Here is a 27,821-nt window from a genome sequence, read left to right on the forward strand (position 1 = left end):
ATGGCAGCCATTGGTTTAGCGTTACAGTGAAAGGCATTGCATTACAAATATGTACACAAGAGTAATTTGTGAACATATCTGTTCAAGAGGTTGACCTCTGTGCCATCTCCCATCCCCCATTAGACCTCTCTCTCTCTCACTCACTCACAAGCTCTCACACTATGTTTTCTCTCGTTTCCTGTCACAGAGGAAGTGCCTCACCCTGCATATTTGCTCCCTATTGGCTCCCAGTCAGGGGAAGTGATTTGGGAGAGATAGGGCGACCAAGGGAGGCATAGATAGAGGCAGCGAGGGACGGAGAGAGGGAGACAGAGCTGGGACAGGGCAGAGGGCACGCAGGAGGCACAGAATGCATGGTAGAGGAGAGAAAGAGAGAGAGAAGGAAGAGCTGAAGAAGACTGAAGTGCACTGAAGAGGAAATGGTTCTTTAGACACTGAGGTAAGTCTTGAGGCAGCAACCAGCGCACCACTGGAAGAGAGCAGAAGACAGACATATGACAAAATGATTACAAAGAGAGCTATAAAAGAGTTGCACTGCAAAAGTATTTATCAAAGAGATGTGGAGAACCTTAACAAGGTTATTCATGCAGAAACACCCATATAAAAGACTTAAAAAGTAACTTAACTTCTTTTTCAGATGATCTAACTTTTAGTCTATTTAGTTATGATTATGTCGCCGCATCAGTACTTTGAGAATAGGGAACTGCCTGACAGGTAACTTGCTAAACCGTGTTGCACTGAATTCTCTCTCTCTCTCTCTTTCTCCCACTCTCCTTCTCTACCTAACCACCTATTTACGTTTTTCTTTCTCTTTCCATCTCTCCCAATCCTTGTACCAGTGTGTGAGTCTGCTGTAACGCTGGACAGGGTTTGGGAGGGGTGGGGTGGGAGAGCTGCTACTGTCAAGGGGAGTCAAGATGTCAGCTCACAATCAGTTGCACTGTGTTTCAGTTGTCAGGTTCACACTGGAAGCCTCACAGCAAACACTTCTTTACTGTCTTAGGCATTTAATTTGCTCCCAGATAACATTTTAACAATAATGTAAGTAAGTGTGATGTATTTGATGGTATGATATTGCTTTTACTTTGAATGCTGGTTTAATAAACTGCACCTGTTCAACTTCATCAAGGTGTCATTTTCTGTTCAAACAGGTTCTTATCTTCAAATGCATGGCATTCGGGGGTTGGGTGGGGGTTAGTAACTTTAGAATTTGAAAGGGCCGTGTTTAGCCTGTCCTCCTTTGCAAGACATCCTTGATTGGACATGCGCAGATCCGCCCATTCCAACAGGTCCCAGAGCCGGGAGAGTTGTCGTGTGTCAGACTGTCAATCCATCCCATATCCACCGAAACTCATGAAGTCGGACGGCAGGTAGTCTGTCAAGGATAACAGATATTTCGATCAGAAAAATGAGATAATGACGCTGGAAAAGTGTTGGAGAGGAGGGGGAGTTTGAAAAAAGTGATAAATTAGGTCATGGTGTCGAAAAAAAGATTACGATAGCGTATTTCTGTTCTCAGCCGAAGGCTAATTTTACAAAACGCTAACACGATAGCTAACAGCAACGGTAGCTTTCAATCTAAATGTTGTTTTAATTATGTAGTATTTTTATAGTAGCTTGATGTGTGCAGTAGCTAGTTGGACTCAGTCTCTCTAAACTTCTAGTGAACAACCACGTCGTAGACACGAAGGTAAGTTAAGTGAGACTCGTCGCTTTCTGTAGCCTAATATGGCAACCAGGAGTTCTTACCTTGCATCCCTGTGTCGATTCGAAGCCATGGAAGTCTACGACAAGTTTGTACAAACCGATGGCTGTAAAAATCAGTGAATAGTGATTGGTACAAACACATGCCATACTTGACAGATACGTGCTACGTTGCTAAGTTAGTTTCGTGGGTGTGATTTGTTATCAGCTATTATTGGAAGAGTCTGGTGATCCTGTTGTGCGAGGTAATTGTCTGGGTAGTCAGACGTCGTTTATGTCAGCAGAAGAGAGCTAAGTAGCCCCATGACATGCAGAAGTACCCGGTTTAGCCTTTTTTAAGCGGTCATAAGCCTCGGTAAAGAACGTGTCTAATATATCTACAATAATTCCATGTGTGTCCTATTACTTAGCCCGTGTTTAGCAGATGTTACACTTCACATGAATGAAATACATCTGTAAGAAGACATACTGGTGTCCTCCCATTGACACGATTGGTTGAAATCTTTACATGCTCTTGACTTGAAATGTGTATTTGGGCTCCAACAAAAATGCATCGCTGTTGCCCCGGGGCTTTCATGTTCGTTTGTAGAACCCGTTGTGAATTGCTTTATTTCTATGTGACGGCCTACCAATTGCTTTTAGGCCTGTGTACCCATATACATAATATTATGTATGTGTATGTGTGCCACTTTTGGGGGGGTGCCGGTTGGGGGATGAAGGGGAAGTAAATGAAGGGGACTTGTCATAGTGACACTGTATCTGTGAGTCTGCTTGTGACCACTTGCATCACAGTACCAGGATGCCTTTGAGTGTGTTCTAGAACAACACAAACATTTTGAATTTTCGTTCATTCTTGAAGCACAGTGATGATTATCAATGATTCGTTTTGAGTATAAAGATGGAGCTGACGAAAGATGTGATTTAAACAAAGCCATTTCAAAAGCCATTTATCAAAACATATAAATAACCTACTTCTTTGGACTTGAAAGGTATACATTATGAAAGTTGTTGACTTTACTACGTGTTTCCCAAATCATGTCTTAAGAGTTCCCCTGATAGGAAACCTGATACCTGAAGAGGCTGAATCCATTTGTCTTGAATTGATTATTGTCATTCACGAAGGCTTGAGTGTGTGTGACATGATAATGACTCAGATTGGAGCGCAGGTGATCAGTATTAGAAAGATCATCGACAAGAAATACTATGCAAGTCAAAATAAAAAAGTTCCCAATTAGGACGGTTGTAGGCTAGATATTACTCATAGATTTGTATTCACATGGGATTAAAAATGAACAGGTAGATCATTTAAACTTTTTTTTATTTGTATTTAGGCCAATGAAGCAAAAGATGTAAGGCAACATACATTTTGGTTTTACATTGCAGTTAGTGCATACATCCAGTCATGAACACAACAATTTTAGGCATTTTTAGGCTAAAACGTCTTTTTTATCAGAAAACTGTGCAGTTACAGCAGTTATAACTTAGGATGGCCCAGACCAACCATATGAAAGTATCTCCTAGAGAAGGTACTTAGCTAAGGATGTTCTGGGAAACAACTTGAAACACTAAGAAGGCTTTGGGACACTCTTCCCCGAGTGGTAGTGGGGAGCAGTTTTGCTAGTGCATTTCTATTGTGGTCTGATCAGATATGGGACAGATGTGCAGCCTTGGGTGAATAAGTCAACACACTGTGTGTGCATTTATTAGACAGCAGTACCACGTGAACTGCTTGTGATGGCATTGTCCTTTCTGAACTGTGTGTGCATTTATTAGACACCAGTACCACGTGAACTGCTTGTGATGGCATTGTCCTTTCTGAATCAGTGTGTAAATAAGACGGTGATGAATGATGCCTCTTTGGTGATACAAGAATGACAAAAATGCTCCTAAACTGGAGCTGCCACTTGAGCTGCCACGATTCTAATCTCATACAGGTATTATTGACACATTCAGCACATTTCTCTTCACAGTCCTGTAGCTGTCTGTTCAATTAGCAAAAAACAAATAAATACATGTCTGTTCCAACTCAGTGTTCGAACATAGTCCTAACTCTTTAAATGGGAAACAAGCATAGTGGGTCAGACCGAGCCATAAACACTACCAGCTAACTAACACAGTGCTTCAGGAGTACGGAGGGGAGGGGTGTAATTTGATTGACTGTTGAGCTCAAATTTCAACAAACTTTTGTGATTCCGAATCGCAGACTCTCCCTTTAACAGATATTAGTTTTGGTATGTCCTTCCATCCATCACATTTACCTAAAACCATATTGTGTACCCAGGTTTTATCTGATAATTGTAACTACCTCTGAAGCTGATTTTGCAAGCAGTTGTTGGCATTGTTTTAAAGAAGTGGGGGGTTTGCCGACATATTTGAAATGACTTGGCTGATTTTACACCCATAAGAAGACCACTTAGGAAGGCTAATTTCACAAACCCATCATACAGGCTTAAATGTGTGCTCTGCAGAACCTAGTTATCTGAGTCAATGGCATGTCTTCAGAGACTGAGTATTCAGAAAGAAGTTTGTGGTTTATATATCCGTGCTGAAGTTCAGTGTCACAGGAACTAATAGTGTATTTTGAGGGAAGGAATAACATGGGGTTGTAGTGTACTCATCACCATGCTCTACCTTTCTATGGTATCCCAGTAGTCATGGGTTTAAGAGACATAGGCAAGCAGACAGACATGAAGGCATTATGCACTTTGAGGCGGGAGGAGAAGATACAAACATCAGTCTCATTTGAACCAGGCTTACACCTTAAAGCAGCACAATGGAGGAGTTGCTAATCGCTAACAAGATGCTAGCGGCTAAACCTAGCAAAACCTGTTGAAATCTGATTACTTTGACACTATGACAAACAAGTGAGTCAACAACTTTCGTAGCACAGTCAAACATCAAGCAAGTGCAACACAAGACAAAGCAAGACAGCTAATAAGTTACTTACTAATCCGCGGAGAGAAGTACCCTGGCGGCTTCCAAAAACCAACCTAATGCAGTACGGACCCTGGTAAGGCAATGGAACAGAGGCCATTCTCCATATTAAACGTCATTGTAGCGCCCTGTTACGACCTGGCTCTTGAGCCGCAACATAAATTGGAGACAGACCACAGAGTTGTAAAAAAAATACTATTTATTTTTATATAACCAAAAACACAGAGTAAAATAGTGAGGGCCAAGCACCAGCACCAAACACATGGTGAAAATGCCAGGCTTCCTTTTGAGGGCAAACCGTATGGCTTTTATCCACACCTCCCAGGTCCGGACAATCAGGATTATTAGGCCCATTCACCATCTTAAAACTGTTGCACTGCCACTGCAAAGCCAGCAAGGGAGTAGTAGGGCGTAACACTTCCCCCCTTAAATGGTTCCTCTAGGAGCCCTAACACTGAAGGTAAAGCCCCTATACTGCGTCTTCCAGTCTTAAGCCCTCCACAAATAGGACAAAGGAGAAAGAGGGAGAGAAAGACAGAAACATAACTCATACCACAGATTCCATTGATTGCATCTCCTGCAATAGGCAACCCTGAGCCACTAGTCACAGACTCCTAAAAGTGTACATATTGCCTGTTTACCCACAGACCAAAACACTCTTCAACGAGGCACACAACCAAACCCATAGAGCCATATGCTCTCACCAAGTAGACTGGCCCAACAAACAAACATGGACACCATTACCATGAACATGCACAAGAGATCCAAACACAAGTTGCACATGAACACACAAAACTAGTAACAAGTGACCCACACAAAGTGGAGCACAACAGTCACAAATGGATTATTCACAGTTACTACTACCACAGTAGCAACACACAATCCCAACAAAACGTGCACTGTTGTCACCACAACAAAAAGGTCACACACACAGTGGTCCCATACCACAACATATAACTAGAGTCTACCAAGTTCAATGCAGCACGAAACAAACACGCATGACCAATCAAGATTGGAAAAACCACACCCACAATCACAACTAGTGTGGCTCACTACCACACAAACATAATGACTGCCTTCAGCAGTTAATAGCAGTCTGAGTCTAAGGGCTAATAAGTCACCTGTGAATGATTCACAATGGAGCGGACATCTCCACAACACTTAATGGTCACTGAACACACAAATCTCACCTCATGAACATTCACACATTTAAAAATGCATGAAGTGGGCAAGTCTCTGTAAAATTGCTTATCCTAACCCTAACCCTGAAGTACAATTGCTACATACTGTTACTTTAATTTCTAGTGCCCTAGACTGTTTGTGTTGAGCCAGACTTTAGCCTCTGGCCTTTCCGCATACAAATCTGTTGAAGATGGAGTATGACGTGAACCTGACTCAACACTGATGTAAAGACTACCCTTGAGGGCAAAGATTAGCTTCAGTGTCAAGACATCTCCAGTTTTGACATGTGGCATCATGTAAGCATCATTGTAACCATCACAGTAGGGCTTGAAGGTGTGATCCTTAGTGTACTGTTTGTCTGTCTCTCCCTCACACACACCCACACAGCCACTTAATTCTCTTAGTTTTGTTTTTTGTTTTTGTTTTTTCTTTCCTTTGTCTCCACAGTGATGTCTGAGGGGGCGCCCAGACCCATGTCCCCAACCCACTCGGTCTCATTGCTGGAGGTAGAAGCTGAAACCCGGCTGGTGCTCAAGTCCTTCTTGCGCAATGCGCTGTCTGTTCCCCCAGCAGAGCGGCAAGGCAGGGTGGGTGGCACCTACCATGACTCCAGTAAATTCAGGTACGTCCGCCTTATGTGGAGAATAACAACACTCCCCCCCCCTAACTGGAAAAGCTGGTGCGTGCCCATCTACTGAGCTTTTCTCCTGTTCACAATTGACCATTCACTGAAGATGTCTCTCAAATGAGGTCAATTGATAACTGAAATTATTTATCAGTGTTAAAATATAGTGAGGAATAGTGATATTCAAAGCTGTATTTTTTTATGTAGAAGGATATAGTATTTGCTGTTGTCCCCTGATTACTGTTCCATGAGCATCTTTTCCATGCTGGGATCTGCGGGGCTGCCAGATAGCTTAGGGCTAGGGTTAGCTTAGGGCGAGGGTTAGGGTTAGGTTAGGGTGAGGTTAGGTTAGGTGTTTTGATTCCATCAATTCAAAAAGAAAAGAGTCTGCAACCCTTTAAGGCATGATGGTTGGACCTTCACCTTCTTCTGTCCCTGTCTCCCCTCCAGTGCAGGAACAAAGTTAAAGAAGAAGGGGGACGATGGCTGGGACTCGTGGGACGAGGCCATCAGTAACGCTGAGGAGAAGAAGCACAGCCTCAAAAACCTGATCAAGAGACGCCTGCGTCCCCGGCCAACCCCACGCCCCGAGGCACCATGCGGAGGCGGAGGCGGGACCTTGGAGAGGGACAGAAAACCTGCCCAATCAGAGAATGACCAGCCTACCACTTATCCAGAGATCCTGCAGAACAAGCTAGAGGTAGTCCTCATGCAGACTTACATTTCAGCTTTTTCAATGTAACAGTAATATATGTTCTCAAGGTTATGGCCACATGTTCTTATATGTACTTTGAGTTTTTTCTGATAACTGTTTTTGATGGGTATATATATATATATATACAGTATATATAAAATATACAGTATTGATCGAATAGGATGAGGATTGAGAAGTCTTCATGGCTGCTGTATGCAAGAAAGAGGAATGGAGTTGTCTTTGAATTCCCTGTTGTTCTGTTCTTTTGTTCCTTACATCAGAAAGATGGGGGCTCCTCGTCTTCCTTTTCTGAGGAAGAAGGGGAGAAGAAGAAGCAAGGCGAGGGAAGGAAAAAGAAGAAGAGCAAACTCAAAATCCATCTACCTGGAATCTTCCAGAAGAAAAACAAGCCCAAGGATAACGAGCCCCAGAGGCCGGGCACCCTCGAGCTCCGACCAGAGCTCCAGGAATCTCAGTCACAGCTATCACCCTGTGAGTCAGCACCAAACACATTCAGAGTTCAGACCCACCAACATGTAAACCAATCTGGGTATCGAGAAAAGCACTGTATTCTGTATTTAACTGTATGCACTTATTCACTCACTCATTCACCGGCCACTCCTGATGAGTGGGTGTTTTGACTGCGGTCAGAGGTGTTTCAGTGCTGAGAATACCGGTGTGTTTGTAGTCCCAGAGTGTGTGTGTGTGTGTGTGTGTGTGTGTGTGTGTGTGTGGGTTACCGTATTTGCTTTTGAGTGATTATTGACTGTGTGTTCTTCATCTGCCCCAGCCCACCCTCCTGAGTTCTATGAGGAGGTTGCCGGTACTCTGGAGAGGATCGCCAAGAAGAGCATGAAGAAGCCTACACCAGTGTCGCCCTCTCTCACCCCTGGGGTTGGAGGCAACGTGAGCACCCCCCAGAGTCAATCTTCAGGTACTGCAGTCTCTGGTCAGGCTTCACTTCAAATCAGTAGTGAAGCAAGAACACACACACACACAGACACACACACACACACACACACACACACACACACACACACACACACACACAGACACACAGACACACACACACACACACACACACACACACACACACACACACACACACACACAGACACATAACAAATGCCTTAAAGTGACAGCTTTTCCCTTTCTGACTCCCAGCTGAGGACAAGAACAACGTGGTCCAGCAGTTGGTCCAGGTCCTCTGTGCAGAAGGTGACCTCATCAATGAGAAGGTAGTCTCACATGATGGGTACCCCCCGTGTGTTAGCTCATCCCTTTACCCGTGAGGAATCAGTGTGGTGGCGTGTCTGGGTAAGAGTCAGCCCTAGTGGAAGTTCCAGGCGGTAGCATGGCCTGCTCCAGTAAGGTGACTCATAACCCTGCCCTGCCAAATTGTGCTGTGTGCGGAATGCGAAAATGTGACGTGTGTGTAATTCGACACCACTAACCACCTCGGTCTGAGGTGTTTCTGCTCGTAACCACAAACAGGGGAACAGTGTGAGTCACGTGACCAGTGGGTCATTTTTAGATCTTACTGTGGCAGTGAGGGACAGCTTTGAGAAGAGTTAAGGGCGATATATGCTCTGTTTTAGACGTAACGCGTAAGCACGTAAGATACACAACCCCCCCTTGCGCGGTAAAATACCCCCCCTTACGTGCTTAAGTGCGTCGGCCAAAATTCTTGACTATGCGACTAAAACACTACGGCCCTACGCAGCTCGCAAAGACTGCTATTGGCCGGCTACCACAGCCTTCCACAGAGTCTCACGTTTCCGGGTTAATAGCATACTACAGTCTTTTTTAGGCCCAGACATTTTTTTAAATCATGAATACCCTGCAGACCGTCTCACAAGGCTTTTCTTATGGATTAGGAACAAACATAACAGAAGACGTCCGAAGACATGAACTCCTTTACAAATCCTCTTTAAACACTTATAAGGACGCTCAAATTACCGCAAATTTATGGAGAGAATATCCCATTCTCACCCGCGATTGTTTGGAGACTTTTGCATAATGTGATCTGTCTTTTTCGCCACTGGTACTGAATTGCCGCGATTGTTTGGAGAGAATGTGGTAATTCACAAACAAATAGGTACTTTCATATTCATTTTCCGCCACTTGTGAGTCATGGTGATATCTTTCATTGAGTTCATATTGACGTGAATCAATCAATTGCACCCGCTAGTTTGATAGAATGAGCCCGGTCTGCTCATATACAAAAGTTAACATTAACCTGCCAGCACCTTGTGGCCAGCACCATTGTAGTTACAAGCATTGATAACATGATGAGATTCTCTCGCCGTTTACCACCTCATCTTTGAATAATGTAACTCATTAACACACCGTTTTAAAGCCTGTCGCAGTCATTAAAAGATGTGTCAATAAATGTACTTTTGCGTCATGTGATCTGTCTTTTTCGCCACTGGTACTGAATTGCCAACATTTGTATTTTGTGTAACACATGTATTCATAACATCAAGCCTTTTGCCCACTACACTTTCATGCTCCGGTAAGTTTTTTTCCTTTTTCCTGCTGCAATAAATACGCTTACTTAACTCAAAATAAATCTACAGTGCTGGCGTCAATTTGCTTTGCAACACGCAACACGGCTCACAAGCCTTGCAACATGGCTCTTCGTCTAAAACGAACCTTAAGGAACCGTAAATCAAAACTTGTCTAAAACAAGTTCCTTGTGTAAATTACGTGCTTACGGCTCTGCGTCTAAAACGACCCTAAATTGGCCTTTAGGCTGTCAGGTTGGCTGTCATGGCACTGCAGAATTCTGTTGTTTTCTGTTTCTGTTAAGTAGCTAATATACCCTTCCTCCCTCCCTCCCTCTCTTCCTTCTCCTTCTCCCTGCCTTACTCTGTCTAAATGCACAAGAGTCTAAGAACATGGCCACCAGCAGCATCTGGGTAATTACTGACCTCAGATCAGTCCTGAAGGGCCAGTCATTAGTTGGGGCTCAGTTTTCATACTGCATGGTAGAACAAATAACTGCAGGACATTCTGCATTGTTTAGCCTCAACTTGTCTTTATCATTTCATTGCTTGTGTTTGTCTGTGTGTGTGTGTGTGTGTACCATGGTAGAAAGTGTTATAGTCATGGTGACCTCATGCTTAGTTTCTGTGTGTGTGTGTGTGTGTGTGTGTGTGTGTGTGTGTGTGTGTGTGTGTGTGTGTGTTCTGTGGCAGAGGAGGTTGTGTTCCTCAGGCTACTTACTTGCTTTGTGTCAGTGTTGCATGGGAGAGTTGTAGTGATGCCTGCTTGGCTAGCCTGTGTGGTGTCAGATGAAGTTGTCCCAGATGACTGCATGTGGGCCTTGTGTCTTCATGTGTGTGTGCGTGTGTTTGTCTCTCTGTGTGTGTGTGTGTGTGTGTGTGTGTGTGTGTGTGTGTGTGTGTGTTTGTCTGTGTGTGTTTATGTGTGTGTGTTTGTCTGTGTGTGTTTGTGTGTGTGTGTGTTCGTGTCAGGTTAGGTTGTACTTCTAATGTCTCTCTGGTTCCAGATCGAAGCCAGCCCGTTCCTGCGCTCCTCATTGGTCCGCCTCTCATACCCATCATTCGCCAAGCTGCTGGACTCCTGCGCCAGGCAGACTGAAGCCCCTCCCCAGCCCGTCCCTGCCAGCCCCACGCTACGGAAAGTGGCCCTCACCATGGAGGCGTCCCGGCGCGTTCTAACCGCCACCGGTGCTCATCAGCGCATGAAGTGCTATGCCGAGCGTTACATGGAGAACTTTGCTCCATGGGTCAAGAGTCAAGGAGGCTGGGTAATAACCTCTCCCTATGTCACTTTATTCAGCCCATAGTCACTCCACCTGTTCTCTCTGTAAGTGTGTGTGTCCATCAACCTTGATCTCAGAATGAGGAACTGTAATTTGAGTCCAAGGTTGGGTCTTAAGTGTTTTGACCAAGCTGCTCTTTTGTCCGTTTTTCATTTATTTTTGTTTGGATTTTTTTTGCCTTTATTGAAATAGGACAGAGAAGAATGACATGAAATGAGTGTGAGAAAGAGATTGAGAGTGGGATCCGGGTCTGGAAATGGGCGCGGGTTGGATTGTGATACGGGTTCCATTGGGCACTTGGACCAGTTTGAATATTTAAAATATTTACTAAGGTAAATTTCAAGGAATGTGACAGCACATTGATTGAGAGCAAACACAAGTTGGCAACTTCACTTGCATGATTTTAACTATCCCCTCTCCCCTACAGGAAAGCATCGTGGATGATATCGCGGAATATGACTGACAGCAGGAACTATGATGAGCTTTTACAGGGACTTAAAACATGAACTGTGGATAATGGAGTCAGTCATGGACACGACATGAAAACAAAAAGGGGAAGAAATGATCATGTACATTGTGAACTGGGTTTTGAGACGAAAAGGAGAAATGATTTGTATGGTATGCTTTTTAAACTGTTTTTTATTGTTTTTTATAGAAAGCATGAAAACACAAATGCCTGCTGTCTTTATTGTAGTACGGTAAATTGATACGGATATTTACAATGATAATAGTAAAATGAAAAGCAGTTTGCTGGTTTACTCTTCATGCCACAAATAGCAAATGCGCCTAGGCAAATGCGCCTAGGGACATACAGTTGGTTATAAATAACTGAAGCATCTAAAAACAAAATCCCATTTGACCTTAATCATCAATCACAGTACAATGCAAATGTTTTATTTATTTACATGAAATGTATTGTTAACATTAATGCCCAATTATGTGGATATCATCACTTATATCACAATAGAACTCCAGCAGTAAATATCAGAGCAGTGGACTTAATGACAGTATTTGAAAAAAAACAATATTGTCACGATTACATCGGAATAATATCCACATTTGTGTCACTCCCATACAAGTTTAGATACACATGGCAGTCCATAACAGTATTTTTAATGGTACGCAAAGGTTGATCAAGAGTTCCTGAAATATTATATTGTTCACCTTAAGCATAGGTAAGCGATAGGTTGGGTATGAACATTCATATCAGGTTGATGCTGCACAACAGACGTGTAAATAAAAGCGTCGGGAGAGTGAGTTCTTGGAATCAGCCCAAATCGCACCTGTGCAGCAGACCAGGTCAGTCCAGGTACTTCTCTGCCCGCCTGATTTGGCAGTACATCATCATGGAGAAGACCAAAGCCAGGAGCTGAAATCACACAGACACCAGTTATATCCATACGGGGATGAGGATATGAGAGTAAGCTAACGCTTCAACATAGGAAGTGAAAGCCCACAGGGACTGTTCAGTGTGTCGAAAGGCCGATATTCAGAAATCTCAATATTCTGAAAAATAGTCCGAAATATCTTAACTCCGACGAAATTAAACCCTCTGTTCCGAAATGCCATTGTTCCGACCCGTGGTGCAGGTGTTGTACCCGATTCAGCACCCTCCGCGGCAGATGCACCCCCTCGCGGGAGCGCGCACCACTCGCTTCGCTTGATCGGAAAGGAAAGCAGTTCGCCTAAACAAACGCAGGGAAAAATACTATACTACGATTTCATTATTTGTGAAAGAGATGGAAGAGAAGAACACAAGTGATTACAGTCTTTAGAACTGTTCTAAAGAGTACAAACAACCGATGTTTTTCTTCCAAAAACCTCGGATAATAGCGAACGCAAAAGAACACCTTTTTGTTCTGTGGAAATATATAATATAGCCTACCCCAGCAATGACTACAAAATGAATTAACTTAATTTTGCTTTGAGCAAGTTGAATGTATTTGACACGGCGTTTCACAAGACTAAATATGATTCTAGCATTTCTTGCAATTCACAGGTTCAAAAGTTGTGCTTTTAATTGGGTTCACCTGTAGGTCGAAATAAAGTAGTTACAATACATGAAGGGGCAAATGCTATTCATTTCTAAGCTACTTGTGTTTTAGATTAGATTAAATTCAACTCTATTGTCATTGCACAGAGTAAAGGTACTGAGACAACGAAATGCAGTTTAGTATCTAACAGGAAGTGCAAATAAGCAGAAAGTGCAGAATATGTGCATATGAATGGCAGTGGTATATAAATAATGAGATAGTATATAATAAGATACAGTATGTGCAATGTGAGCAGTAAGGTTATAAACTATGAAAATACTATAAATAAGATATATACAGTATGGATAGATATGTACAGTAACATGGAGTAGAGAAATATGACAAAGACTATAGACATGAGGAATGAATGAAGAATAAGCACCCCCTGTTCACTTTTACTAGGAAGGTGGCACATGCATGAAACTCACTCTGCTTACTCATACTAGTCCCTTGGCTGTACTCTGAAAAGCATTTGAGGCTCGGATCAACACAATTCTTTTAAAGGGGGGGGTGCATATCATGACAGGCCAATTTCACACCATGCAGAATAAGCACCCCCTGTTCAATTTTATATATTCAATAATTGAGAGAAAAAGTTTTTTTTTTACATTAAATAAATATTATTCTTCAAAACATGTGTGCACAGGTATTGGCACCCCTTAATTAAATGTTTTGTGCAGCCTCCCTTTGCCAAGATAACAGCTCTGAGTCTTCTCCTATAATGCCTGATAAGGTTGGTGAACACATGGCACGTGATCTGACACCATTCTTACATACAGTATCTCTCCAGATCCTTCAGATTCTGAGGTCAACGCTTGTAGACTCTGCTTCAGCTCATCCCACAGATTTTCTTTGGGGTTTAGGTTGGGGGACTGTGATGGCCATGGCAAAACCTTTATTCTGCGGCCAGTGAACCATTTTTGTGTTGATTTTGAGGTATGCTTCGGATCATTGTCCTGCTGGAAGGTCCAACCATGGCCCATTTTAAGCTTACTAGAGGGGGCTGTTAGGTTTTCATTTAATATCTGCTGGTATTTGATCGAGTCCATGATACCATGTATCCTAACAAGATGTCCAGGGCCTTTGGAAGAAAAACAGCCCCACAACATCAAAGATCGGCCACTATACTTCACAGTAGGTATGGGGTGCTTTTCTGTATGGCTATCTTTCTGTCTACGCCAAACCCATCTTTGTTGTTTTTGCCAAAAAGCTTTATTTTGGTCTCATCTGACCATTTAACTCAGTCCCATTGAAAGTCTGACTTCCATTTGGCAAACTGTAGGCACTCTAGTTTGTTGTTGATTGACAGCAGAGGCTTTTTTCTGGCAACCCTTCAAAACAACCTGTGGTGATGTAGGTGGCGTCTGATGGTAGTTTTGGAGACTTTCTAACCCCAAGACTCAACTAATGTCTGCAATTCTCCAGCTGTGATCCTTGGAGATTATTTTGCCAGTTGAACCATCCTCCTCACGGTGCGTGGGGTCAATGTACACACACGTCGTCTTTCAGGCTGATTCTTAACATCTCCTGACGCTTTAAACTTCTTTATTATTTCCATGATAGTGGAAATGGGTATTTTCAACTGGTACGATATTTTCTTGTGTCCATTTCTTGATTTGTGCAGCTCAACAACTTTTTATTGCACATCGTCACTGTGTTCTTGGGTCTTTCCCATTGTGATGAATGACTAATGGAATTTGGCCTGTGTCATCTCATATTTGTACATCAGTGGAACAGGAAGTCATGGTTAACCTCTTAAGAGTTCATAATTAAACAGGTGAACTTAAAAATGTAAAACATGACTGAAAATATACTTCAGTTAGATTTCAATTATAAGATTTTTCTAGGGGTGCCAATAATAGTGGTACACATGTTTTTGTAAAAAAATATTTATTTAAACTCAACCGTTGTTTTCTCTTACAATAATTTAACTTCAATGTAAAGGTAAGATTTTTGTGAATATTTTGAGTGAAACACCAAGAGGATAAACAGCACGGACATATTTTTTTATACCCTGTTTGCTCATATTCACTAGGGGTGCCAATACTGCTGAGCGGGACTGTATATCTTATTTATAGTCTTTTCATAGTTTACAACCTTACTGCTCGCATTGCACATACTGTATCTTATAATATACCATCTCATTATTTATATACCACTGCCATTCATATGCACATATTCTGCACTTTCTGCTTATTTGCACTTCCTGTTCCTGTACTGATACTAAACTGCATTTCGTTGTCTCAGTACCTTTACTATGTGCAATGAAAATAGAGTTGAATCTAATCTAATCTAAAACATAAGTACCTTAGAAATGAATAGCATTTGCCCCTTCATGTATTGTAACTACTTTATTTCGACCTACAGGTGAACCCAATTAAAAGCACTTACTTTTCAACCTGTGAATCGCAAGAAATGCTAGAATCATATTTAGTCTTGTGAAACGCCATGTCAAATACATTCAACTTGCTCAAAGCAAAATTAAGTTAATTCATTTTGTAGTCATGGCTGGGGTAGGCTATATTTTTCCACAGAACAAAAAGGTGTTCTTTTGCGTTCGCTATTATCCGAGGTTTTTGGAAGAAAAACATTGGTTGTTTGTACTCTTTAGAACAGTTCTAAAGACTGTATAATGAAATCGTCCTTTCCGATCAAGCGAGTGGTGCGCGCTCCCGCGAGGGGGTGCATCTGCCGCGGAGGGTGCTGAATCGGGTACAACACCTGATTCATGTTTGTGGTGGGCTGGCAAAAAGTGCGTGCAAGGTGAAGAATGCAAGAGGCCAGCTCACTGACAGACGTGTTTGCTGCAGTCTGTGGGAGGAATTTTCATGTTTTCACATAGGCCTATACAGGGATGCTGGAAGTGCAGGCTCGCGAGTTTAATGAATGTTTCATGATATACCAAAATGTAGGCCTATGCATGCGCGGTGTTATATCTCACGCATATAACTTTTCCTTGGCAATATTTGTTAACTTAGCCAACTGGTTTTGAATGTGGTAGGCTACCACTAGTGCAAGGAAATCAGATTGTCGCAGGACATTGATTATTAATAATCTACTAGTGCAGTGCCCGTAGGAATTCTGTAGTGTTAGCAGATGTAGGTGTAGCTGTTGGGTAGTGTAATAGCAAGACATATTTGCACTCCACATAGGTACAGGTTACCCTGAAGTATTATTGTGATGCATGTTTCCTTTTCATATGTTTATTTGCGCAAATTTCGTGGACTCCATAGCAACAGATGGGAAAGCAATGAACAATCTGAAAGCCTCCGAGGCTTATCAATATTATCTACCATTTGTAGCGGTGTAGTACTCCACTCTTGCGTTGTGATTTTGATTGGCACCCAGCCGTTTATTTATACACTCTGACAGGTTTAATGAACACAGAGCAAAGGCGATCACACACAGTATCTTCCGAATGACAGCCTCTCCCAGCCAGGGTAAATGCAGACTGAGGTTTATAATATTGCAATAATGAGAAAACAAAGTACACACGAATTATAACAGATACATCGGGACACTAATACATCGGAAAACCTCTGTCATTGCGTCAGTAGATGCATGCCATGAACACATGGTCACTGGTCTAGGCTAACCAGCAACGTTGAATAGAAAGCTAACTCTTATACAAATACATCAAACTACAATATACTACTTAACATGGTAATGAGAGTTGGTTACATGCCAGGCCCATACACATCAGCTGGGGTAACATCTATGACGACGACTGTTCTAAGACTATGACATAATTCACGTCGCTAAAATTCATGCGTTTTGCATATGCCATGAATAAGTGCTGTAATCACAGTTACATTTCAACCATGCTTATGAAAGGAGTTTGCCAAGTTGTAAGTCAAATAAGTGCAGAAATGTACTGTAAAAATACGCTATACTAATAAACAATATGAATATTTTGATGGATTACTATTCCCTGTCTGTTAGATGACTGTACAACTCTAGACATTACTTTGAAACTTAATATAAAGAAGCTTATGCAAACGAATAGATAAAATCAATCACTGTCTTAAGATTACCTGAGCAAAAGTCTGTATCTGTTCACCAAGAAGAATTTGAATGCGGACCTCCTTATCGTATCCAACGCTATTCTGAACTTTGAGTGAAGGCAGGATAGTTTTAATACCGCTAATATTGTTTGTGACGTCATTTGTGACGTCATTTCGGTGCTACGGGAAACGATAACCCATTAGTGCCTACGGGAAACGGTAAAATACAAATATCTCGCGAACTATGATTTCAAAAATCTTCAAAATCAAGGATGCACAGGTTCATGACATGCGTAAGCTACATGCGAAATCTCATAACTAACGTAACTAGCGTCAGGGAGATACGCCCTAGACAGGCTGACACACTGACAGACACACAGAGGTTCCTGGATTTATAGATAGACTAGTGCAGTGCCCATAGGGGGTAACATCTATGACGACGACTGTTCTATGACTATGACATCATTCACAAAAAAGTGTCCCGATGTATCTGTTGTAATTCGTTTGTAGCCTACTTTGTTTTCTCATTATTGCAACTAGTGCAGTGCCCGTAGGGGGTAACATCTATGACGACGACTGTTCTATGACTATGACATCATTCACAAAAAAGTGTCCCGATGTATCTGTTGTAATTTAGCCTGGATACCAGCCTGAACTCCGCCCACAAAATTTTTGGTCTGGGAGATTCAGTCTGGAATCGAGCTAGTTGGGAGGGTTTAAACGTTTCAAAAATGTTGAGAAAGCAATCTAAACCAATCACATTGTAAGGGCGGGCTTTATACGTTGATGGACAGATGACCTGATGATAGATAGAATACCGGTATACATCGAACAAAGATGGCGCCGTCTCGGGAGCTTAGTGGGACATATTTGATATGATTTAAGCTATCTACACGACTTTTTTTTATGTCTACATTGACTCGGTTAGTTGTGTATACGCAACACCAATGTTGCCTAGGATTGTCGGTTTTAACTTAAGCACTCTAGACCATTATTGAAAGGTTATGCTAACAGCGTAGACAAAAAAAACATTGAAACCAATGGTAGCTTCTAGCCTTGAGTGCTAATTAAGTAACGTGAGCAGGCATATCTCAACAGATATTGACAGCGCATTCATTTTGAAAGAGGAACAGAGAAACGCGATCAAGGCATTTGTCGATTGAAAAGATGTTTTTGCCGTCCTTCCTACGGGATCAGGTAAAAGTTTAATCTATCGTAATAATAGCCTACTACGTTGCTCTGATTGGTTCTAGGTATCCAATTCAGCGAAGAGGAATTTTCTTTCCTGGTTCGTTGAAACACGCCCCATAATCACAGCCCAGTGGTCCGGTCTCAGACTCATATTCTGACTAGAATTATGAGTATGACATCGTCAGGCTAGTTGTAATTCGTTTGTACTTTGTTTTCTCATTATTGCAACTAGTGCAGTGCCCGTAGGGGGTAACATCTATGACGACGACTGTTCTATGACTATGACATCATTCACAAAAAAGTGTCCCGATGTATCTGTTGTAATTTGTTTGTACTTTGTTTTCTCATTATTGCAATATTATAAACCTCAGTCTGCATTTACCCTGGCTGGGAGAGGCTGTCATTCGGAAGATACTGTGTGTGATCGCCTTTGCTCTGTGTTCATTAAACCTGTCAGAGTGTATGAATAAAAGGCTGGGTGCCAATCAAAATCACAACGCAAGAGTGGAGTACTACACCGCTACAACGGTGACATGGGTTTGCACCATAGGCTACGGCAAACGGTAAAATACAAATATCTCGCGAACTATGAATTCAAAAATCTTCAAAATCAAGGATGCACAGGTTCATGACATGCGTAAGCTACATTACTTTGAAACTTAATATAAAGAAGCTTAAAAATAAACGAATAGATCAAATGAATCACTGTCTTAAGATTACCTGAGCAAAAGTCTGTATCTGTTCACCAAGAAGAATTTGAATGCGGACCTCGTATCCAACGGTATTCTGAACTTTGAGTGAAGACAGGATAGTTACTACGCGGATATTGTTTGATTGTGACGTCACTACCCATAGTGCCGACGGGACGGGAAACGATAACCCATTAGTGGCTACGGGAAACGGTAAAATACAAATATCTCGCAAACTATAAATTCAAAAATCTTCAAAATCAAGGATGCACAGGTTCATGACATGCGTAAGCTACATGCGAAATCTCATAACTAACGTAACTACCGTCAGTGAGATGCGCCCTAGACAGACTGACACCCTGACAGACACACAGAGATTCCTGGATAAGGCAGGTTTTTTGCTCTGAAATCGTTGCGATGCAAATGCCATGTGTGTATAATAATATTCTGAATTAAAGTTCATCGTTGTGAAATAAATGCATTATGTTTATGATTGTGTCATCAAGTCATTGGGACGTGCATGTGTAACAGTAGCCTGGATACCAGCCCAAACCCCGCCCACAAAAAATTTTGTCAGGGAGATTTGGTCTGGCTCTGGGCTAATTGGGAGAGAGTTTCATCGGTAGGATGAAACCGGACCAATCAAATTGTCAGGGCGGGCTTTATACGTTGATGGACAGATACCAACGCTTGAGTTGAATTAACCGGTAGATTCAAACTCCGACCAAGATGGCCGCGTCTCGGGTGCTTAGTGGGGAATATTTTATGTGAATTAAGCTATCTACACGACTTTTTAATGTCTACATTGACTCGGTTAGTTGTGCATGTGCAACACGAATGTTGCAGAGTATTTTTTGTCTTAACTAAAGCTCTCTAGACCATTATTGTTAGATCATTGCTAACGTGTACACAAAAAACCCATTGAAACTAACTGTAGCTTGTAGCCTAAATGCTAATTAATTAACGTGAGCAGGCATATCTCAACAGACATTGACAGCGCATTCATTTTGAAAGAGGAACAGAGAAACGCGATCAAGGCATTTGTCGATTGAAAAGATGTTTTTGCCGTCCTTCCTACGGGATCAGGTAAAAGTTTAATCTATCAGATGGTAATAGGCTACTACGTTGCTCTGATTGGTTCTAGGTATCCAATTCAGCGAATAGGCATTTTCTTTCCTGGTTCGTTGAAACACGCCCCATAATCACAGCCCAAAGGTTCGGTATCAGACTCATATTCTGACTAGAATCATGAGTATGACATCGTCAGGCTAGTGTAACAGAGTTAAAAATGTACTATATGATTTTCGCCTAAATTTAACTGTGAATGGGGGCCACCTTTGGACATATGGTGTACTGCATCTGTTGCGTATAGTCCAGTGCTGCTTCCCTTCCCGATCAGGATTCTGATCGGGTAGGTTGACTGTAAAAAGCACTGTACCTAGTATGTTCCCCGACTAGCCATAAACTCTGCTAGCCACCGTTGTGCTGTTGCATTTTAATTTACTGTTCTATGGAGCATGCATGGATTTGGATGTTTAGTTTAAAATGCATTAAAAGTATAATTAGGTAACAAGTATTATTAATATTATTATTATTATTATTATTATTATTAATATTATTACGACAGCGAACGTAAGCGAGTTCGAGGTCACTCCACGTGCTCAGACATTCTGTCTGATGTCTAGCTGGCTAGCAAGCTGATAGTGTACAATGGACTATTGACGGAGATGTTTATATGTTGCGCTATACATGGGTTTCTCGGCTACGTCATCACTGGTTGCGTGCGCAATCTCGCGGCAGAAAGAAGCAAGATAACGTTGAAGTGGATGAGAAAGCTGTAGAGGAAGGCAACATGACAGGGAGTTGTTGTGTGGTTAACTGCTCTAACAGAGTTGGTAAGATGTTCAGTATACCTAGGAGGAAGCATATACCTTAGCAAGCAGCTAGCATCTTAACGTCAAATAAAATATAGAAAAAGGCTCAACAATGTACAATGGCTTTCTGTCGCGGATTTGCGTGCGCAGCCTTCAATGTTTGTATACAAGAAACCCATGTATGCATTCTTTTATTTTGCTTGTGCAGATGATGCAGATTCACAACGTAGCCTGAAGGCAATATCTGTTTATTTTCTAAAGGTATGTGGCCCCATATTGTAAATAGGTTTAATGAAGTGCTGTAACTCTCTGCACTAAAGTTATATGTTCCGTTACTGAAGTAACGATCAGAGAAGTCTAGGATTCTGATCGGATGATGCAGATTTACAACGTAGCCTGAAGGCAATATCTGTTTGTTATTTTCTAAAGGAAAATAAATGAAAGAAACCACAACAGTTTCGCCTCCGTCTCCCCGATACTTGGCCACTGTTACACATGTGGGCTATAGGCCTAGTGGTTTACGTTGCTGTGCCCACAATTTCTGAACAGCGGACGGTAGGACTAATGAGTTTTGTGTTGTCGGAGTATAGGGCTACCATAACTTTGGTATCTGGACAAATTAGCATATTTTCGGAATACCAAGTTTTTGGAATACTGCTTTCGGAACATTGACATGGCACCATGCCCACGAGGGCAATTGGTTGCAATGCAAGATGCGTAGGCAACGTTTTACCTTGAAACTATGTTTGGAAAAGGTAAATAGCTAATTATAACTTTTGTATGCAAAATAATCCATTTACTTCCTGTCTCAAACTGTGTCAGAGGAATTGTGAAGAGATTCGATACCTGGACAATGACGATGCAGATCCCGAACACCAGCACCGATGTGATGTTATCGAGGAGCCACGTTCTGGCCTTTTGGTAGCAAGGCTATTTCCAAGAGAGAAAGAAGAGAACAGTTTTGCCAAACGCAGAACTTGTAGGCGACACAATCTAAGCTTTAATAATTGGACTAAACCTGTCCCTCATCCCCCAAGTATGTGACTGGTCCTGACCTCTTCCCAACCATGTTCACACTCTTGACCGCTTAGGCAGCAGGAGGCTGGCAAAGTGGGCTTGCCGTCACTGCTCAGTACCGGGTACCAGTCCGTCTTGTTTATCACGCCACAGCACTTGAACTAGGAGGCAAACAGACCACACAGCTATGAGGACTTGTTTTGCCCGAGCTCGCCATGTCTGATATCCTCTTATGTCAGAACGTTACCATTTTCTGCACGGAGTCCCATGATAGCTGCAGACGTTCGTCGGTCAGGTAGTCTTTCATTCCCTCTAACAAATTATTCTGCGCTTTTTTATCCAGCTAATGGCGGGGTCAGGGCGGCAAGGCAGGTGAAGGAACAAACCAAGAGTGGGGGGGAAAAGACAAATAAGGTAAGGCACTGAAACGTCTGGAAGTCACTGAAACATTTTATGACAAATCCAAACATCTCAGGTCTGGAAAAAGGAGAACCACTGACCTCCTCCTGATAGATATGAACAGTCACAGCCAGAATCACCTCCGTCAGAACCAGGATCAAGAGGATGACGAAAAACTGTAAGACATATAAAGTAGTGTTTTTTGTGTTTCTCCACTGTTTATGCTGCCCAATATATTGTTCACCGGGGGAGTCCATGGGCTGCGCTCAAGTCCTCAGGCAGAGCTGGCACACAAATTAACACATTTTTGAGAATTCACCATATGTTTCTGCCCATTCTCTGAAAATTGGACATGGAAGGCTAGAGGTTTTAATCTATGAAAAAGCAATTTCCACTCAGAATGTATGTGGTTTGTAGGTCCCACGTGTACAAAGAAATGGCGAGTTGGCGTATTTGAAGTTTTAGAAAAACTGGTCAGTCAAACTATCGACTATTCAATCTAGCATTAAAGCAAAACAACTGAAAATGATGTTATATCGAATCTCAGGCAAGTATTTGTGTTCTCTTTGTAGAGCAAATTGTGTGCACTTCTCAGTAGCCTACTGTCATTCCTCAGTACAGCAATGGCATATGAAAACCCACAATTGACCCTGTTTCTCATTCTTGTTTCTGTTGTGATGTCATCTAGCTATGTTCAGATGCCTCACCGTCATTAGCAAACACCGCTGCTCCTTCAGGGCACCTAGGCAGCCCAGGAAGCCTGTCACCATGGTGATGCCCCCGGCGACCAACAGCAGGTTGGCAGCAGAGAGGGAGGGAAAGGACAGAGGGAGGGATGATATTTCTGCCTGTTTGAAGGACAGCCAGACCCCCACACCGAACAGGCCACATCCCCCCAGCTGCACGGGAGACAGACATGCAAGTACACACAAATTAAAAGTGAAGAACACAAGTCTGGTGTCAAGTACAAGTAACCCTAAGACCTAATATAGTGTAGTAACAATATCGATGGTGCAAATGACAAACGTATGTGAATGCATTGGGAACTTTGATATATAGTTTTTGTGCATGAATTTACCAGAGCTGAACACAGAAGAGCCATAAGAGCCATAAGGGACACAGAGCACAGATTCTAAAGTACAGGCTGAGGTGAGACTGACCCAGAAGATTAGGTTGAAGATGAACATGAGGTACTTGACACAGCACAGACACCTCCGTGTCACTGTCATCCTGAGAGGGTGGGGGAATGAGAAGGACATTCAGGTTATTCCAGAAAGAAAATATCATATTTGGTGCAAGACCAGTGTGTCAACAAGTAGTTATTTCGATATCTCATCATAATAAACGTGTTTATTCAAAGTGGTCTAGCACTCTCAGTGCAGTGGAATCTAATGACCTGCTATTCTGAAAGGAAATGGCGTTTTCATATAGGAAGTAACCACCCCTCTCCCACTTCTATGCTAATTGTGTCATTGCAGGGCATTTTAGTCAGAGACAATAGACCGCCCCAAGTTCTAACTCACAGCAAATGTAGCCTACACTTAGCGAGATAGACCCTGTGGATACTACAAGTGACATGACTCAGAGATTTTCCTGTTTTTGCCAGGATGTGTCTGTCAGGAACCATCTTTCCAGCTGAACACAATTGTTCTGGAGTTCATCTAACATGGAGTTCTTCAGGCACAGTCTTGTGACTGGTATGGAGGAAGAACAGTTGTAGGTTGTAAAAGTTGAAAGACACCAAAAGTTGAAAGACACTTTTACTTTTACTAGTTTATGGCTATAAAAACATTTGTGACTTCTTCACTTGAAACATACAGAGGAAAAAAAGTATTTAATCTTAATGTATGAATATGACTTCCACCATGTTCCACCATGTTGATTTGTGACATGCACACACACACAAGCAACACTCCCATGACCACACTCCTCCCCACCTCCTCATCTCATCTAAAAACAGCTCTTCATCTAATCCAATTCAGTAAGCCAGGACAAAAAAAAAACCTGTTCGGCGGTCTCACTCTTGTGCAAAGTTTTTTTAGTTCATGGTTCACCCTGTTCAGGATTCAATTACACAACACTATCATCCTTTGATTATTATTTGATAACTTTATTTGGAAATGGTCAAATGAGTGTGTCATGATGCCAGTATGGTCAAACAGAAAACACGATTAAAGTACTCCAAACTAACATTCTAAAACACTGCAAAGTCCTAATCTAAATGTCCTTTTTATGTCGTTCTTAGGTTTAACTTTAGTGGAGCGTGGACTCTGAGAGCTAGTCTTAGCATTCACCCCGGGGTCTTATGTTGAGCCCAAGTGAGCTCCTTACTGTACCTGCGGTTGGTGGTAAGATTCCTCTGCGGTGACGAAAGGGTAACTGTTGCAGCTGACACAAGAGGTCCTCCTCTGGCCCCTGAGTGCTTCTCTTCTGATTTGGCCAGATGCCTTTGCTGAGACTGGGATTCTTCTCAATGCATATCCTTTGTGGTCAGATTTCCTTGATTAAACTCCATAGAAGTTCGTATGGCTGTTAGAGCTCCTTGAGTCCGCCTGAAGAATGCAGCACAGATAAAAAACAGTGCTCCTCTCTTTCTTCCAGTGGTAGTACTTGAGTGGTTCTGCCCCTGTTCCTGTCTTAATCGTTTTCTCTTTCCTCTTTCTTTGTTACAGCCTTGGCCTTGTTTGTTTGTATTTTTCTCTATTCTTCATCTGCTGTTTTGTTATTCCTTAGTTCTTTCCACTTCTCTATTAGCGCGACGTTTTTGCCTCTTCACTCCCCTGTTGTCAATGGTTTCCAGATGTAGGGGGTTTGCCCTCCCCTCTCTCTCCTACTCTCTCCCTCCCTCCCGCGCTCTCTTTCTCTCACTCCTCTGTCTCTTGAGAATTCATTCTTTTCCACTGGCCTTCTTCAGATCCCCCTCCCCCTCTGTCCTCTCACTCTGTTACCCCCCACCCTCACCCTCAGCCTTCTCCAGTCAACTGCTGGAGTGTCCCAAACATACATGAAACATCCCGTATGCTGTGTTCACAAAATGTTCTGCTTATTGTCTCTCTCTCTTGGTTCCTCTGTCCCTCGCTTGTTCTCTCTTTCTCTATCTCTCTCTCTCTCTTGCTTGCTCTCTCTTTCTCTCTCTCTCTCTCACTCTCTCGCTCTCTCACTGGTTCTCTCTCTCTCTCTATCTCTCTCTCACACACACACACACACATACATAAATACACCCTTTCCTTCCTTCCTTCCCTCCTCTCACCTTCTTCCCTGACCAGGTTGTGTGTGCACTTATATATATGTATATGTGTATGTGAGTGCCTATTGAAAGTGGGAAAACAAACTTGCAGAACTTCTGAACTCTTCATCAGTAAATTGGCAGATATGAATCCTGGTCAGTGTGGGGAAATCCTTTCTTCAGTGACAATGACTGCAATGACGGCATTGATTGTGTAGAAGGCTCTGACCCCACAGCATCTTAATATAAAATCTGAGCAAGTGTATTTGTTGGTAATATAAACATAACTATTCCATAGACGTAAAAAAAAGCCATGCCATGCCTGGCCTGTATACATGCAGCAGTGTTTCTATAACTAGAATGCGTTTCGTGAACGAACTGCGAGAGTGTGCTTGCTCTGTTGCGGCCATGACAGAGAGAACAAGTGCCTTGGAATTAGTCTCTTCCCCTCCTAGTCTCCTAGAAGAGTGAAGAAAGTAAAGAAGAGTGGAAGAAGGAAAGAAGAAAAGAAAGAAGAGTGGAAGAAAGAAAGAAGAGTGGAAAGAGTGAACAAGAGTGGCTCTGGATAAAGACAGTAAAGAGAGAGTGAAGAGGGAAAATATTGAAAGAAGGAGAAAAAAAAGTGAAGCAGAGAGATGGAGTGTGAGAGAAAGTAGAGTGAGAGGGATAGAGAGAAAGAAGGAGAGAGAAAAAAAGTAGAGTATTTGCAGGGCTCTACGCTAAGGTTTTTCCCAAGACGCACATGTGCTCCTAAATGAAAACATTTAGGAGCATACAAAAGAAATTTAGGAGCACAGCAGGTTTTTTTTACGCGGTAAATTGATCAAATTACTGCATTTGTTCATACAACGCTTTGGTTGACCTCTTATCAATTGTTATTAGTAGTATCTTACATAGCCAGCTTTACTTAAAGTTTATTGTAAGATATAGCTTGTTAGACTTAATGCAGTTAGAGTTAGACTGTAGGCCTAGTAGCTATCTAACGTAAGCAACACTTTTACTGTATAGCTAGAGCACGTGTATCACATTGGTTTATAGTCTGTCAAATTAGTTCTAGTTATTGGTGTTCGTTGGCATAAAAAGTTAGTCTCCTAGTTAGTACATCTGATTAGAGCTAGCAACCATGAAAAACCTCTTCTGAAACTAAGAAGGATAACTATGACTAAATGTGACTAAAACTAATATGCATTTTTGTCTTAAGACTGAATCTAAAATAGCTGCCAAAATGAATACATCTCAGTGTTCATTTTGGCAGCTATTTTAGATTCAGTCTTTTAGATTCAGCAGCTATTTTAGATTCAGTGCATATTAGTTTTAGTCACATTTAGTCATAGTTATCCTTCTTAGTTTCACACACTACAACAGCTACGCTGTGTCCAGGTACATCCTCAAACGTTTTTCAGTTAACCTAATGATTCAAGGTCTCTCATGAATCATTACTCCCAGGACACGGGTTAATGTTAACTCATGCTATCGGTCACGCTTAATCCTCTCCAACCACATTAGCAACGAAATAAACTGGTGAGCTAACAAGTTAACCATTCTTTCAGTATAAGCTACTTTTGCATAGCCCCATACAGCTAGGATAGCTCACGTTACCGTAGTAGGAATACAAGCCTTAGCTCACTATATTCACACAACTAAATTCATGAATTACTTCCCAGGTTTACTTCACAACTTGAATTAAGGAAAATGATCCCCCGTTACGGCTAGCTGAAACTGCCAGTGGATACTCCCGTTACGTAGTGTTACTTTAGCCTTTAGCCCCGTACTCAGATATTACAGCTGCTTAACACAGCTAGGATAGCGCTGCTTAACACAGCTAGGATAGCTAACGATACCGTAGTGGGAATACAAGTTTTTCAAGTTCGCACGTACCTATTTATGCGAGTGAAATACTCGCACTGTAGAGCCCTGGATGGAAGGTGTCTCTTAATATTCCTAGTTATACAGTTGAATGGAGAGGAACAGAGAGAACAGGTTCCTTGGCGCAGGTGTCAGTGAAGCACAGGTGCAAGCCAGTTTAATGAGCCTATTATGATATCATAATGCCCCTTAGTTCTGCCATGCAAGTTTATGGGGGAAAAAAGGGGATGAAAAAAGAGGAATAAAAAAGGAGTGGCAAGGAGTACCGCCACGAAAAGATATAGCAGGTTGCACCGGATCGGGCTGGACGTTTCGGTGTTTGAACGGCGTCTCTATCTCAATCGGGCGAGGCGTAGTTAGCTGCAAGACAAACGGGGAGAATAAAGAAATAAAGAAAACTTATGAAGAACAATACTGTGCTTCCCTTCGGGCAAGCACACTAATTAGCAAACCCCATCCTCTGTGTGTGGACCGAATGGCTCTCTATGTTCTGTTAGGCTACACAGGTCAAAGCAGAGATACTTTCATGTTCATGTGTTTGTATGTGGGGGGTTGGGATGGTTGGGGGTGATTCACTGTCCTAATATTACGAA

The 27,821-nt window shown here is 42.2% G+C and overlaps 2 protein-coding genes across 2 annotated transcripts; one reads left to right on the top strand and one right to left on the bottom strand.

Moving 5' to 3' along the window:
- The first annotated feature begins 1,532 nt into the window (after nucleotides 1-1,532).
- On the top strand, nucleotides 1,533-11,040 carry bcl2l12 (BCL2 like 12). Its single transcript, XM_080857109.1, has 8 exons — nucleotides 1,533-1,690; nucleotides 6,268-6,442; nucleotides 6,896-7,145; nucleotides 7,421-7,631; nucleotides 7,930-8,073; nucleotides 8,304-8,377; nucleotides 9,980-10,060; nucleotides 10,654-11,040. The coding sequence occupies exons 2-8, from the start codon at nucleotides 6,270-6,272 to the stop codon at nucleotides 10,951-10,953; spliced, it is 1,233 nt and encodes a 410-aa protein (XP_080713235.1). The 5' UTR covers nucleotides 1,533-1,690; nucleotides 6,268-6,269; the 3' UTR covers nucleotides 10,954-11,040.
- Nucleotides 11,041-11,615: 575 nt separating this feature from the next.
- tspan4b (tetraspanin 4b) lies at nucleotides 11,616-24,920 on the bottom strand. Its single transcript, XM_080856653.1, has 8 exons — nucleotides 24,473-24,920; nucleotides 23,297-23,366; nucleotides 22,844-23,035; nucleotides 22,238-22,312; nucleotides 21,985-22,080; nucleotides 21,776-21,898; nucleotides 21,567-21,650; nucleotides 11,616-12,298 (listed from the first exon to the last, which is right to left on the bottom strand). The coding sequence occupies exons 2-8, from the start codon at nucleotides 23,363-23,365 to the stop codon at nucleotides 12,230-12,232; spliced, it is 708 nt and encodes a 235-aa protein (XP_080712779.1). The 5' UTR covers nucleotide 23,366; nucleotides 24,473-24,920; the 3' UTR covers nucleotides 11,616-12,229.
- Nucleotides 24,921-27,821: the final 2,901 nt, after the last annotated feature.

This window comes from Sprattus sprattus (genome assembly GCF_963457725.1).
Source record: "Sprattus sprattus genome assembly, chromosome: 18".
NCBI classification, from domain to species: Eukaryota; Metazoa; Chordata; class Actinopteri; order Clupeiformes; family Clupeidae; genus Sprattus; species Sprattus sprattus.

Excerpts from the sequence above, each read along its gene's own strand:
- bcl2l12 (XM_080857109.1), top strand. The coding sequence starts at position 6,270 with ATGTCTGAGGGGGCGCCCAGACCCATGTCCCCAACCCACTCGGTCTCA. Across the intron at positions 8,074-8,303 it reads CCCCCAGAGTCAATCTTCAG|CTGAGGACAAGAACAACGTG; the intron begins GTACTGCAGTCT and ends TCTGACTCCCAG. Across the intron at positions 10,061-10,653 it reads TGGCCACCAGCAGCATCTGG|ATCGAAGCCAGCCCGTTCCT; the intron begins GTAATTACTGAC and ends CTCTGGTTCCAG.
- tspan4b (XM_080856653.1), bottom strand. The coding sequence starts at position 23,365 with ATGACAGTGACACGGAGGTGTCTGTGCTGTGTCAAGTACCTCATGTTC. Across the intron at positions 21,651-21,775 it reads GTGAACATGGTTGGGAAGAG|CCTTGCTACCAAAAGGCCAG; the intron begins GTCAGGACCAGT and ends TCTTGGAAATAG. Across the intron at positions 12,299-21,566 it reads TCTGCATCGTCATTGTCCAG|CTCCTGGCTTTGGTCTTCTC; the intron begins GTATCGAATCTC and ends GTGTGATTTCAG.